We start from the raw sequence: 16017 nt of genomic DNA on the forward strand, positions 1-16017 counted from the left end.
AGAGAATCTGGATTGACTAGTTGTCTGGTAAATGCAAGCTTAATTATATCATAGGGCCACTCACATAGTTTACACCCAAGTATATGCTAACCTTAGTTTTAAAAACCTCTATTACCATTCTGATGAAAACAGTATCTTTGTATAATCATAATTCTTCGTAAAGTCCCGGTATCATTGCATCAGCCTGCTCTGTAAATGCTTAGCCAAAGTACCAAAACAGAAGACAGTGATCCTCCTGGCACTGGCAACATCAATCCTTACAGTAAAAAAATAGCTAAGTTTAGGCACTTTTTCTCAAAGCTTTTAATGTGGTTTTTGGGAGGCGTTAAAGCTGAGCATTTTCCTGAAGTCACCTTTAACAAACTATTCTGTGTGTTTTAACAAACAGAATTGAGAAGCACTTCCTGGTAAAAGACTCTACCAAGCAATTAGTAGCTTTTATGGGAGCTAGATGAAGAGAAGAATCTAAAGCATTTAGCAATTGCAAAGACCTTTATTGTCGGTACACTCCAAGGTCATGATCATTATTCCTATTATATCAGAGGACAGAAGGCAATTCAACAATTACAAGATTAAAAAAAAGAAAAAGACATTGTTTCCCTGCCTTATGAGAGCCTGAAAATTCTGTGGTGCTGCCTTTTTGGAGGTTCCAACGACATAACATCGGGAGCTTGATTCAAAAACTGAGTAATTGTTCAAGGGCAAGAACATAAAATGGGTAATTGTTCAAGGGAATGGTGTGTGGGGAATGTGAGTGATGTGATTAGACATGGTGTCAATAAGGATTTCAGGGTTGTTGGTGAGTGTAATGTTTGATTTTTCTGTGGTGTAATTGACTGAAATTTCTCTCGTCATATAATTAAATAATTATTTTATTGTGGAAGCTGTTTCATCAAACTGAGAAATGGACAGGCTACAAAGACACAAACATGAGGCAGCTTCTATGAAACAGTTAAGCTCTGCGTTCCTCGTGAGAAAGCTGAAAGGTTGTAAACACTGTGCCTGGGGACAAACCTTTAGCAGAAGATTCTGATTCTGAAATTGGTTCTGTTTTTTCTTCCCCATTAGACTCATCCACTTCTGCTACTGTAGTTAACTCCGGTTCGCTCTTATAAAGCCTATAATCAGGACCCTGAGGAACATCAAGGTATGAGGTAAATAAACAGGCAGTTTTGTACAAGTATTTATGTCTTAAGACTCAAACCAATTGTTTTGTGATGACTCTGCTCTCACTGTAAGACAGTGTTCTGTTGTTCCAGCGATACGGCAGAAGTATTTTTTGGCAGTTAATGTGAGTAACAACATTAGCAGACATACAGCAGTTACAGGAAAATGCCGTAAAAGGACAGAGTTGTGGGTTTTTTAATGATCTTCTGGAACAAATTGGTATAAGCTTGAATAACCGAGCCCGCAGTATTTTAAAGATCTAGTGAGGAGAAGAATCTAATTTTATGAAATTTAAGTCTTAAGACATTTTATATATGCACAGAACATATGACAGGAAAATGTGAAGAGCAAATGATGCAGCTATAAATAAAACTAAAGAAAAGTAAAACCATGACACAAAAGTAGCTGGATGAGTAAACAAAAGCAGTGACTGTGCAAAGGAGGGAGGATGCTTCAAGAACAACGTGGCAGTTGAAGCCACTTACACTGTAAGATCCATTTCTCTGATATCCTTGAACTTGGTACATCTTCTTTTCTTCTGTCAGATGTACTGGGCCCCTGCTATAACAGAGCAAGGAGCTGCTATCACTGGGCAGAGGGGGGATTATGGGAGGATGCTCTGTAAAGTCATAGGACCGAGGGAGTGGAGGACGAGGTGGGACTACTTCCTCTTCCTAAAGATTGTAGAATAGTCACCTTATTTAGATGTGTGCACCTGGTACAGTTATTTATAACTTAAAAAGATAAATATATTACCATGGCTACAGCAGCTATAGATTTTGCAATTAAAGGGACAATGTCACATTTAACAAAAAACAAAATAAATTCTAACACTTGCATTTTCTATTGGACATGTACAAGCTCTCTAAACCATCCTTTTAAAAATGAAATCTGTTATCTTTTTAAAGATTTTTACATGAATTAGACTTTTAGAAAGTTCTGTAAGCCAGATGTATCTTGCGTACAATTTAGATAACCATGACAATGTCCCTTTAAAATTGTAACTTCTAGCCAGATTTTCAGAGGAATTGAATGTTTGGAAGCTCCCACAGTTTCAGCTCTTCTTGTGGGTGCTCTGGCCATCTGAGAACCAGGCTCAATATCTGAATAAACATAAAAAGCAATGTATTTTTTCCAGTGAAAAATGTGGTGGGTAGAAAACATATCCATAAATCAGGATTTATATTTCTATGGTAAGAGCCTAGGGAGAGGAAAAGGTAAGAAATGGAAAAGAGAAACATACCAGTGAGAACATAACAATACAGTAAAAATGAAAGTGTTAGAATTACTAGTGGAGGTATCAGTCTTTAAAACTAGTTCATAATGCAGTGATTTTATAGAAACATACTGAATACATCCTTCAGACATCCTTAAAATATTCAAGATAATGTTTGTTTTTATCATAGCCATATTACAAGTTCTGTGATGCTAAAATAGTAAATATGCTAAAACCATACCTCATTTTTATATTTAATAGATGAAAATGTCCTTGATACCATGATGCCTGTTTGGGTGAAGGGGGAAAGGTGTAGAAAAAGAAAAAGAGAAAAATTGTTTTCAATAAACTGCTTTTAAAATATGAACTACAACCTGTTGCTATCAAACAAATACACAAAGCATGAACTTTAGGTAGATAATTGCTTTGTTCTTCCCTCATTGTGCCATTTTTTCAAACATACAAAAGCAGCAATGGAGTTTGTACTTTGAAAATTTATATGATAAAATTTCATTTCCTTTGAGACAAAACCATCAGCTTACCTGCCTCTGAAGAACTTCTCTGCTGTTTATGTTTAAGTAAACCCTCCATGACATCCTGAATTCTCCACAGTTCCTTCTGAATCTGAGCACGCTGTATCCCTGCTGACTCAGTCTGTCATATAATATAAATATATGACAATAAACAGTATACATAGGCATTACATTAGAACACATAGCAAGCAGGAAAAAAAAGAGGGAAAACCTTTTTCTCTCCTTAGACTACACTGCATATCCTTTCACAATGAAGGAAAAAAAATGCAGTAATGACAGACATTCTTCTGTCCCATAATACATTCAAATATTGTCCAGAACAAAAAGTGCAAGATTAACTAATTCCATAATGCTTCAGTCAATTTGAGAGCAATCTGCCAGTTCAGACTTCAAGAACAGAATTGCATCTCCTGTCTCCAAAGAAAATCCAAGCAGAGTTTGCAGAGGAGACCTACGTACAACCATAGAAAAGGAACCTTCACTTCCAGCCCCAAAACAGGTGGAGATGAACACAGTGCTTCAATGCTGGCATATAAACCTATTTACATTCATGGGCATGTACTCTTTGGACCAATCAACGCAAGTTTTCCAGATTCTGGGCTTCTCTGTAATCTCTTTCATAGCTGTATAAAAAATCAAACCCTGGAGTCAAGAACCTGCAATGCAGAGCCCACCCATCTGCCTGTCCCAGATAATCTGTGCACACCTCCATGTCCATGTCCATGTGGGTGTGAGTGTCACAGAGAGCTCTCCTTGGGAATTCAGAACCACACTGTCCAGCTCTGCACAAGGAGTACTAAGATATAGATCAGAACCCTTTGTTTGTAAGGCCTGAAGCAACATCTAGAACATTTTCTCTGATAGTTTCTTTTGATAAAATTATTTCATTTTAAAACATTCAGTTAAATGGAAGGATTCGTGTGAAGATTTATCATGACTGTGAGAGCAACTGAAGTCTGAGAAAGCCACCCCATTTCAAATCTGCTACTGAAAGCTTCCAGGCAAAGGAAAACCAGTGCTAGAACTTAAAAAAAAAAAAAAAAAAAAAAAAAGGAAAACTGAAGACATCTTCAGAACTTACAAGGTAGAAAAACAAATTAAAAGTTTGTAAGTTAATTCACCATTTCTCCCCCTTTTTTAATTTGTAAGGTTTTTAAACCCATAGAAAGTCAAAGTGAACTGAGTGTATTTTAAGATCTTTGCCACACCTGAATTTCTCCAAGCTGATCAAGTTGCTCCTGCATACGGTTCCTTGTTATAGTTACATCATACTCCAATTTATCATATTCTCTCCAAGCTCTTTCCAGTTCCTAAGTATACAACAAATATAAAGAATTTGTAAAGAATTACAGATGCACATTCAATTAAAAAAAAAAACCCCAAAAAAACCCCCCATTTTTTTCTTTTCCAAGTGGCATGAAACTTCAGGAATAACAAATAAATAGAGATCAGCAATAAATAAATAAATATGTAATTTAGAGAATGCAATGTTTAAACAGCTTTTTGATTTTCTAATGGTACTGAATGCAATTCAAATGAACAGCATTTTGTCTTTTCACTAACAAAATGATAGGCAAGGGCAAATTCTTAAGAATATGCCTTTATAGTCAGCAGGCATGTGGATCTGAAGCTGTCTTTCCAGCGAGGCAGAAAACCCACAAAAATGGATGCAAATTTGTCTCTTTTATCACCCAGAATACACATGTGTGAGTGCACAGCATGTGTGTGCATAGGCAATGTATTATGCAAGAGAAATGTAACTCATCCACCCCTGCCTGCAAGGCTGCCAGGGAGTGCCCCAGGGCTGCAAATTCACCCCTAGTTTACATATGTGCAACTGCAAACACCAGAAGGAAAAGGTGAAAAAAAATATTATTCTTCTTTCAGGTCAGCCCTACCATCTCACTTTTACAGCCTACATCAAGCAATTCACTCATTTGGAATAAATTAAAAAGTTAATGAAGGAAAGTGTGTCTTGAGGATTTCCTTTCCCCTGATTCCCTTTTCCTTGTCCAACCAATTCCTTCTATGAGACGGACTAACATTCAGACTACAACCAGTATTTCAGGGATGACATCGTATCAGTTTTACCACAGCTACCCATTGGAATTTGACACTGAAATAACGTCTTCAATACATCCGTAAGTAGGGAAAAATGATTGCCATTTCAGCATAGAAACCATCATAAAGTGGAAAAGGACAGTAAATAGCAATATACTGCCTGTTCCCTTTTTTTTTTTTTAAAGACTTTTGGGAATGCATAATTTGAAAGGTCTTTTAAATATGATGGCCCACTATTAAGAGAGACCATTACAGTTTTGCTGTTGCTCTTGCTTAAAAAAAGTCAAATAAAGTTTGTGCTTGACACTATTTTGCCATCACATGAAATAGCTTATTTGCATCATTTACTTCCTCTGTTATCAATTTTTTATATTATAAAGATAATAATTACCACACCAATAAAGTCAGTATGCACTCATTTCTGGTCAAAAAAAAAAAAAAATTAGAGAAAGACCACTGGATAAATATAGCGAAAAAATTGCTTTCTATCTGCCTTTGACAAAAACACAAGCAAGTAAAAGACAACTAAGTTTTTGTCGGAATGCAGTAAAAATATAAGCAAAACCAATGCAATTAAGAATATGAACATAATCATTTCACACTTCATTAAGTTTTGCTGGAAAGAACGTGGTACTTACTGCAGTGGCTCGGGATACTTCCCGACAAGTGCTGAGCAGTCCATTCTGCAAGTCATCTCTCTGTAAGACTACATTTTGTATGGCTGCTGGGTTATCTGCATTCATTTCTATCTCCTGACTTGCTGATAGCAAAGCTTGCTCAAGCGTGTACTATTGTAATAAAAAGAATTATTTTTAATGTTCTGCATCATTGGGCTGATTTTCGTTTTATTTCAGCTATCAATGTTCTGATAACAAGCATGTAAAATAACATCCAGTTTAGGTAATAAATACAATTGTCCTACTTTCTCCTTATGTAGCTGTTGAAGCTTCTCCTCCAGTGCTTGCACAACTTTATCCTGTTCACATAAATGGCTAAGCTTAGCCTAGTATAGAACAGAAAATTACCAGATTTAGCATTTTGTTATTTACATCTTCAGTAATTAACATCTAACTTGATCAAATCATAACACAAATCTATATAAAATTTATTAAAATAAGAATTCTAAAATTATAAAGGCATCAGTCTTGCATTTTCAAATTACTCAAGAAACCCTCCAAAGAAAGTATGAAGTGCTATTATAACTCAAAACAGCATGGCTCAAAACATATAAATTATGATTCTACAGTTAAATCTTTACTACTTAATAATAGGTATTAAATTCCATTTTAATCTACATATTGCTCAGTATTGTAAAGACTATTTTACACATTCAGAGTCTGTCCCATGCTTCTTCAGGTGATTGTATCAGAGAGCTACAATTTCAGCCTAAAATTCAATGTTCCCTGTAAATTAGAAGATTACAGACATATGTCCCCCAATTTTGTGGTGCAATTTCTATTGACATTCATCTATATGAAGTGGCTTTCAAACCCAAAAGCCAAGAGGAAAATCATCATCAAAATAAAGAGACAAATACCAACATTTACAAGGAAGAAGGAATACAAATGACTTACATCAATATCCAGCTCTTCAGTTCTATATTTGTATAGTGTAGCCCTACATTCTTCTTGTGTTAACTATAAGGAAGAATAATATTGCCATAAAACAACTTAGTTGGACTATGAAAATGAAAACTACTGTTCAGCTTAAGAGTTTTAACACAGAAATCAGCTTTTGCTTGAAAGGTAACCCTACCACATCAAACAATATATATTTAGCCAATATACATTAATGAAGGTAAATAAATGGAATGTGAAGCAGGCTGTCAGAAGAGTTGCATTAAATTAACAGGCTGTCTCTAATGCAAACTGGAGTTTCAAAGATGTACAACTCAATCAAACATGGACTATGTAGGAAAATGAAATTGCCAGAGTACATCTAAATAATGATGCATCATTGTGTCTAAGTTTCCTTCTATGAATTCTAAACACAGGGGCTCATTCTACTGCAAATTAATCATTCTAGGCTCCCTAAGGTGAGGTGTTTCACAAGGAGAATAATCTGATGTAAATCTGAAACCAGAGCAGAATGACCTAAATTTACAACACATACGTAAATATCTTGTTAGAGATACGTCCAATAAGCGCCACCACTTTTCATATGGATTTCTTCCTTTTCATAGGATTTGCTCCCCTCCAACAGAGCATTACTAGAAATGCCACAAATGGAAGCTCTTTTCTTTTATCTTTGCACCCAGGCAAACTTGTCTCCTCATGCCAGTTAGGATGCAAAGTACCTCAAACTGCTTTCATGCAGCTCCTCACATTAGGTTCTTAACTTTTTTCAATCTGTTACTGACCAGTAACAAGATTTTAAAATATTTTACAAGAAAAATGTAGCTCCCCGTTTTAGAGTGAACTGTCACACACAGTAACTACTTAATGTCCTTTATAGCAAATATGGACATAGCACTATCAAGCTTCATATTCTATTTAATTAAAAACATTGTGTGTACAAACTCCCAACACAGATGCTTTCCTTCCATGTGTCTGTCATAATTAGGTTATTGTAACTTAATAGTACAAGAAGGACTACTGAAACACAAGTCCATGTTAAGGGACACTTATAAATAAAAGCAGTAGTGAAGGGTTAATGAGACAAGCATTCCAAACATAAAATAAATCTTTAACACAGCAAAGTGTTTCATTTCAAGATATTATGTCCACATACCTCATGCAAATGTACCTGGTGAGAATGTAAAAGTATGTACAGTGTATTACAAACACACAGTAACTTTCTTTGAAATGGACATTTCATGAAAATGAATGCTGGAATATGAAAAGAGCCACAGCACTTTTGCACCTTATGAATGTCACACAAATTAAGATACCTCTTTAAACTCCTACTACTGTGGAGTTGTGTTGTTTTACTGTTGATTTTATCACAGTGAGAGAAAAATGAGGAATGGAAATATTTAAATACAACTCATAAACATGGCCAAATGTCTTTAACTTACAGAGGAAACCTATTTATATTTCACAACAAAGATTTTACAGAAGAAAGATTATCCCCTATTAGATAAATACAGCTTTCCAAGTCACTGCTCTGCATTTCACGTGGCTTGGAAAAATGTAATATTGCTTTTTCAAGCCAGTATATTTTATACTTTTTTAAAAAGAGAGACACTTATTTTTCTGGCATTTCAGCCTTAATTATAGCCGAGTTTAAAACAGTTTGCCAATTCAGCATCCTTACCCCTACGTACCTCCTGAAAGGAATACATCTAAAGTATTCGGAAAAGGAGAACAGATTTTCAAAGAACACTATAGATGCGCTAATTCTTCTTATTAAAATCCTATCACACTTTTAAAATTGCTGCCAACTTCTTGCTTTGGTCAGCAGTACTAGTTCCTCACAATAGGCACTGCTGGAGAGCCACTCCATTTTAACATTTCCACTGCAATATTTTACACATACTTAGCACAAAAACTCCCCAAATAATATGAATAACTTAATCCATCTCTGACAAAACAGCAGCTCCACTTCTCACAGCACATCAACAAATCCGCTCAGGGCAAGAAGTGTGGAATGCTATCGCATCCTGCTGGAATGACAAGAGGAACTGCAGCAGACAAAACACAATTACACATTTCAGGCAAGGTTAACAACCTCATAACCCTGGAAAACGCATTATAAGAGCTCCAATGACCAAGTCATCAAAATGTACTTTATGTCACGTTCCACAAACGCCTTTCTCGCCAAATCGTTCCTACAAAGCCTTTGCCAGGACAGTAATTCCAGAGCAAGAGTGCCATCTACCGAACCAGTGACAGGGCTTGCTGCTGGCTTCCCTTCCCCGTGACATTTGCCTATTTAAACACACCAAGTCCATTTCTCTTAACATGAGGAAACACACCAAAAAACCTCCCAGTCGTTAGGGAGCAGCACCCTGAGACCTACAAATAGAACTTTCCATTTCTGGAAGGCAAACTGCACATGCAGAGTTTGCCCAAACGTGTATCTTGCATGTGAAAAAGTAACATGACTTTAACTGAACCTCCCTCTCAGGTTAGAAATCATGTGTCACTCACTGCACAGTCCCCACCTCTGTCACACACCAGTACCAGATGATTCCCAGAAAAGGGGAGATCCCCCACAACGGACATCATATGTTGTTGAGACACAAGTCGTTAAAGCTATTTAAGTAGTTGATATTAAACACATTTCAGTGACTGCATTATTTCATTACTTTACAAGCTATTTTCAGATTCCACTAGCTGTTTTGATTCAATAAATATACAGGAGGACATTTCACACCCCAAAAGCATACTATGCACCTCTGCAAGACACTGCACTCAAGAAATTAAAACAGGACAACCTAGGACATTTTGTGGTCAAGTTCAAGATTAAAATCAAGACTTCCAATAGGCTCTTTTTAAATTTTTTTTTTCTTTTAAAAATACTTCTTGCTATCAGGAAGCAGGGCAAATGGTCATTTAGCCCCATTATGCAAGGTTCTCCTCTAATTTCGAATTCTGTGACATAAAACATTTCAAATACAAATTGAAATTACAAGACTTTTAGCTTGAACATAATTATCTCAAAATCTAACATGCTTAAGAGTTAAAAAGTATGCAGCTGCTATAACAATAATAATAAGCCATAAGCAAGACCTCCCAATCTTCATAGGAACAAAAAACTTAAGGGCTATTTTTCTATGTTTTTAATGTGTTAAGAACAATTATCCATGGCAAGACCTGGATGTTAGCTTGTTGCACTCTGATTTTAATTTTTCCTCAAGGGAACTCACGCATATAGGAGGAATTGAGGAAAATTTAGCTTTTTAAAGTCAGCCTGTACTGCTTTAGAGAAAAAGATTAGTTAGAGAACAACTATTAGATTAGAGATCTAATATAAGAAAGAAGCAAAAAACCCCAAACCGAGGTAGAAATGGGTCTAGTCTGTAAAAATACTTTTTTTCTTGTCTGTACATATGGAATAATTTCCCTGACTTGTACTTGGGAATTTACAGCACAGTCCATAGAGCAGACAGATGTAACTCAAAGTGATTTAAATAACTCTGAAGATGTAACAAATCATAAACAAAAGTGTTTTATAAATAACACATTTGAAATAGTAGCTATTTTTGCTATTTTACTAAAGACCATTAATCATTACAAACAGGAAGCAAGACAAATTAAACACAAGCTTTTCTTGCTTTCCTTTGCTTCACTCTAAATGGGCTCAGACATAAAACTGAACTGAATAAACTGAAGCTGAGAACCTTTTCTTTATCCACAGGAATGGTTGCAGTCATCACAAACTCTTTTTCCATCCTGACAACAAAACAAGTTTCAGTCACTTGCACAGAGGCACCTCCCAATTATTTACATCTCTTTAAAACTGCAGCAGGGAAGATGACTGTTAAACCAATGTATTTTATTTTAATAAAAAAAATATATATTGTTTAGACTTTAAACAGCTGCCAGAATTTTAAACAGGTTGGTTTTGCATTACTAAAGTTTAGAAGACTACTTAGGCAGTGAAATTTTGAGTATATTTTTAGCCTATTCTGAAAGTCAGTTAAAGCAATATCTCCAATAGGAAACTTTATCCATGAAAGCAGATCTTGTTATTTAGGCAACACATGGGTTCTTCTGCAGAAGCCTTCCAACATGTCACAAGCACTCTGACCCAAAGAGCCCACATCTCTAGTGACACCAGGTTATTCAGTCTTCATGACCTGTTAGAGTCACTGTTTCTCTGACAAGAATGTCAAAAAATGTGTTTATTCAGTGTCAGCTAGGAAGCAGCAGATGCACCTACAAGGTGAAGGCAGACACTGCAGCTGACAACAGAGCTTCATCAGGGCAGCACTTGGAAATGTATTGCTATCTCTGATTAGCCCAGGCACAGCTATACCTCAAATATGTCTGTTTAATATTAGAAGCTCGGGCTAGTTTACCCTGACACATCTAAAACACCTCTGCTCATTATACACCTGTTGATTTATTTGTCTTACATACTCTATTGCACAAAATTGACTTCCTGTAAAAAGATTCTAAAAGCCAGGCTTCTTAAAAAAATTACAACAGACCCCCAAAATTATATTTAGGGCTTGAGGGCACCTTACTTCTCTCATTCCTCTCCAAGTATTTCCTTCAGGTTTCATGTTAAAGGTTCTGTTTTACATGTAGGAGCACAAACTAGATAATCATGAAATCATTCACAACCCAACCTCCTTTGGAAAGCTGAGAATTTTTTTGGCAACATTTCTGGATCAGAAGCAATCTTACGACGTGGAGTTGACTTTGAAATAAAAAATGAAACATGCAATTTAGCTGCAGCATTTTTTAGAAACATGGCAATAATAAATGACTGTTTCACATGGCAGAACGTCTCCTTTTCTTCAAACTATGCAACTTTTATATGTAATTTTGGCTCACAAGGGCATAAATGTAAATGCAAGGGAACTGGCCAGATATTCCCTCGTGAGAACAACACCTTCATTGTAGTTGAGGCAAGAAACTTCTTAAACATCCCCTGACATGACAGGGGCTATTCAGCTCAGCCCCAGCATCCCTAAGACACAGCAGTGCCAACGGACAGGGATTGGCCATGCTCATAAGTTAATGCAGGTCTCAACTCACAGACAATATTTCCATTCACATTTCTGATTCTTCGTCCATCTTACCATTGCCAACCAGCACTAGATACTCTGTAAGTGTGCACAGTAAAGTCTGCTGTGACTTTATGAACAGACACTGCCTTTTGGATTTACAGGCCCCAGATCAAAGTAATTTTGATCCTTTCTTTCTTCAGTGGCTAAAGGCTTGGTAGGTGCAAACAAAAACTTGTAAATCCACTTCCTAAAACAAAACAAAATTGCCAGAAATGACCAGGTAAACACCACTCACATGCTTTTGTAGTGGTCAAAAGAAAGAAGCACCTTTGAACACTAATTGCAGAGAATCATGCTAAGACAAATGTTGGAAGCTTATTGGAAGTTTCACGAATTTACTGGACACCTGCATAAAGCATCAACTAATTAAATTGTCTAGACAGAAAAAGTTATTTAATCGTGTACATTTAATACTAAACAACAAAAACGCAGCAAAAGCCATGCTAACGATATTGCAGCATTTTAGAAAGCATGGATGACTTGTGGGTTTCCAAAGCAAAGAAGAGAAACACCAATGTCATGAATAAATCTGAGGAACAACCAAAACTGTCACTAAGGAAAATTTTCGCAGATGATAAAGCAATTTCATTCACTATCCAAGACCTTACTTGCTGGTACAGTTGCGGTCTTAGCGCCGAGTTCTCAATCATAGTGTGAACCATGGTGATTAAAGGTTCATTCTCTTTCATCTATTTCAAATCAGGAGGAGCATACAGCAAACATCAGTTTACAGCATGGCTAGATTTGAAAGACGACACTGTAAAATATAGCCTCTACTTTAATTCTTTCTAATAATGCAGTAGATTACATTTTAACCCATGCTTTTTATATATTCCATCATTCAGTAATAGCAACATCTGAAAAGTTTAATAATAGCAATCAAATCTATCAAAAATAATGTAAATGCTCAAAACCAATGCAATATTTATTCACCAACACTCTCCCTTTTTAAAAATAAAATCACTTAATATAAGTTTGGCTTTGCATGATATTGAAATGAAAAGGATTATTGGATTTTGCAGCAAGAACACTCAAACCTTATCAGAAAACCTTTTAAATTATAGATTTAATAACTCAGTGTACGTTAAAAAGATATAAGCATTTCCAGCCTGTGAACAGACTTATGTTCATGTATCACAAAATGCCTTTATATACTGCACTGATTTATATCCTTTGGAACTTTGAATCATTGCCTGTTGCATTTATCCCTCATACACAGGTGTGAAACTATTTTGGAACTCTGGTCAGACATTTTCTATAATTATTAGTATTTATTGTTAAGCATGCAAATGTCAAAATCAGGTATTCTATTACTCATTGCATATATTTATGATTTCAGAAAAGTGTGCCTGTGGGATTTTGGTTTTAAAAAGGAGACTTTCCGAACAATAGGGGGAAAATGATGAAAGCAGGTGGTTTTCTTCTCCAAAAGAAACTGAAAAGTCACTTAACACACAATCCTTCTCCCATTTTTGTTGGAAACTTTAGGACCTGTTGGAAACTTTAGCAATACCTGTTTCAGGTATGGTAACACAAAGTATGTGAAGGAGCATTTATGATCTTTCACTTCACATTTATGTATATACATACAGACACAGACACACACACACACATATACATATATATATACACTCTCCATGAATTTCCATAGCAAGATTTTCTTTCATAGGTGGAAATGCAATAGAATGAGTTTTTTATGCCTTCTAGTATGTCTTACCCCAAATTATTTAGGAAAAACCTAGCTTGTACATTTGCAGAAGTATTTTTTTGACTTATGGTAAACACATTTTTCTTGTTATGGATAGAGGACCTTTTTGTTGTTGTTGTTGTTTTATCCATTGCAAAGTTTGATCAGCTTGTAAGTTAATCAGCCAATAAAAAGTACCTTAAGGAGGTTATGATGCTCTGTTTGTTCGAGGCAGGGAAAAAAACCTAAACAAGCAATTCCTACCATTTACTCCATCATCTCCAGCACACATAAACAGAAAACCAGAATTGACACAAGAAGTTGTTCTCCCTCTACATTAAATTTTTTCTAGAGAAAAAACCTGGAAAAAAAAAATCTGGTGCACTCCAGAAAGTGGTGAGTGATACCAAAAGTGATCTCAGTAAGAGCAACAAAAAGGTCCAAAGCCAAGCAATCAAACTACAGTCAACTGATACATTTATAAAAGAAAAATTATTTTAAGGCTCAAATATTTTATTAGGAGCATACCAGTTTGTATGCGTTTTTATTATCACGATTTCAACAACTTCATACCCTCTAGCTAATACCTTTGTAGATTATTTCAGTCTTTTCTGACCAATAACAGGTAATGCCAGAAAATTAATTTCTGTTGAACTGTTCAAAGTTTGTTTAAATCCAGATTAGAAAACAAACAAAGTGTATTGGCTCAAAAGACATTTTGAAGTAATGTTTTGTCTTCTAGAAGCTCCAACTTTGATTTGCAGGAGTTCTTTCAATATTTTTACTACCACTGATGCTTAATCATGTTTATCTATCACCGTTTGCAAAGGCCAGTTATATCCAGAAAAGTTCCAGCTCCTTAAGCTCTTATGGAACAAAGATCAAAAACCAGGCAATTGGTAAAGCACTGCCAGCCAAAAAGCCTTTGTAGCTGTCAAATACAACAAGTGTTTTTGCCCTTTGGGAAACATTTCCAAAACTCAACTATTGAGAAGTTAGGATCTTGAGGGAGCATCTATCTGTCACAAACCTTCCAATAACTAAAAGTAGTGCACAAAAATCAAAGTTACATGGGACTTAATGGCAAGTCTAATGCTCTAAAAGGTGACAAGGATACCCATTTTGTGGTCTTTATAAGTCTATTATAAGATTATAAGTCTAATATAAGATCTATCATAAGTCTACTCCCCAAGCTGAAGTTGGACACTATTCCCATTGAATAAATAGCTCAAAAATATTTGCTTGCTCATAACAGAAGCAAGCCTTGGTTTTTCCCTCATTTTAGAAAAAAACATTATTTTTGTACAATGAAGGACACATTTTAGACCCTATATGTAACACTAAAAGTATTATACTCATAGATTCTCTCCAATTAGAGAAGTAATAAAAATTGGAATTAGTATCTTTGTAAGCAAACCGAAGTGTGAACTGTCACACAGCAAGAAACCCCAATAAAATCCAGCAGTCTTGGCTTTAGTGCTTTCTATTTAAAATAAATAACTTTCTCCCCAGAAGTGTTGTTTCATCTCTGCTTTTTTCATACTGATGTAGCATAAAAGTAGGTATTTTGTGTTTTCAACTGGAAAGCCAAGCTATTGACAATTTTTCTCCCCGTCCCTTTTCCTAAATTCTCTTCCATGTTTGATAACACCCTACACAGATGACATTCCAATCAGCTGGGACAGTGGCTGCCTACCAGGTCAGTTGACCTCCCTGCTGAGGTGAGACTATGTTTTGGATGACAAAAGACTCAGATTGGCCATTTTATCCATTTCCTCTCAAGCTTCCTGACTGTAAAATCAGTGGTAACAGGACCTGACCAAGCTTTTCTCCTACCTTCCCTCTGCTCTGTAATCCTCTGTCCAACAGTAACTCTGCCTCCAATGCAGTAGTTATTTTACCCTAAAGAGTCCTTTGAGCCTTCCTTCCTCCCTTTGAGGAGGGAAAGAAAAAAAAGTAGCAAAAGAACGGTGGTGACTGGGTCAGCCACTTTGCTCTTCTCAGATAACCTGAAAAATATGAATAAGAGCAGTATCCTATAAGCTGCTAACATAGGGTTTTTGGCTGAAACATGAGATACCAGATATAATAGAGGATCTGTCAACTCCATCCAAACCTTCTTGTACTATTTCAATTATTTTAATTTACTACTTGTTCCCAGAGCCACTTTCAGCATCTCAGAAGAAGGGAGATGATGAGGAGAAAACAGAAGCAAAATAACAAGACAGTGAGGATGGTGGCTGTGGGACCTTCACTCCTTTATTTGACAACTTCTTGTTCAAGTTTTGTTTATTTTTAGGCACAGATTGAAAACTAAAAGAAGCTAAAAATGGAAGCCCCAGCAGAATTATTTTAACTTCTAAACTCCTAAACTATTTACATAAACAGCCATTTCAAAAAACTGGAAAAAACAAAAAAAAAAAGACTAAATGAAAAAATTTAGTAAAGCATCTACTGTGACCAACCAGCCTGGCATACGCTGAGATCAATATGACAACATTCACTGTGAGTTTTACACAGATAACATGAGCTCAAAAAGTTTTACTATCAAGATAAAATTCAGCAGTGTACCAAAAGACTCATGTGCTGGACTTCTTGATAATAACAAAAAGGTTCAAGTGGGGCCTTCTTCCATGGCTTTATTTGTGAAGGAGAAAAAAGCCTGCCTAGC

At 35.9% G+C, this 16017-nt stretch overlaps 1 protein-coding gene across 18 annotated transcripts in view; it reads right to left on the reverse strand.

Moving 5' to 3' along the window:
• Window positions 1-16017, reverse strand: part of PLEKHA5 (pleckstrin homology domain containing A5) — a 160116-nt gene that overhangs the window by 12924 nt on the left and 131175 nt on the right. For 9 of the 18 annotated variants that reach the window (XM_085049192.1, XM_085049199.1, XM_085049200.1 and 6 more), the window contains exons 15-23: window positions 12268-12348; window positions 6552-6614; window positions 5900-5980; window positions 5616-5765; window positions 4125-4226; window positions 2926-3037; window positions 2625-2671; window positions 1653-1841; window positions 1015-1132 (exon numbers count right to left, since the gene is read on the reverse strand). In XM_085049192.1, the coding sequence (XP_084905318.1) occupies window positions 1015-1132; window positions 1653-1841; window positions 2625-2671; window positions 2926-3037; window positions 4125-4226; window positions 5616-5765; window positions 5900-5980; window positions 6552-6614; window positions 12268-12348 (943 nt within the window). The remainder of the gene's footprint in view (window positions 1-1014; window positions 1133-1652; window positions 1842-2624; window positions 2672-2925; window positions 3038-4124; window positions 4227-5615; window positions 5766-5899; window positions 5981-6551; window positions 6615-12267; window positions 12349-16017) is intronic. The other 9 variants (XM_085049195.1, XM_085049204.1, XM_085049201.1 and 6 more) reach the window with 6 other exon arrangements.

The sequence above is a fragment of the Lichenostomus cassidix genome, chromosome 1Aa, assembly GCF_008360975.1.
Source record: "Lichenostomus cassidix isolate B80296 chromosome 1Aa, HeHo_3.0, whole genome shotgun sequence".
In the NCBI taxonomy this organism is placed as follows: domain Eukaryota; kingdom Metazoa; phylum Chordata; class Aves; order Passeriformes; family Meliphagidae; genus Lichenostomus; species Lichenostomus cassidix.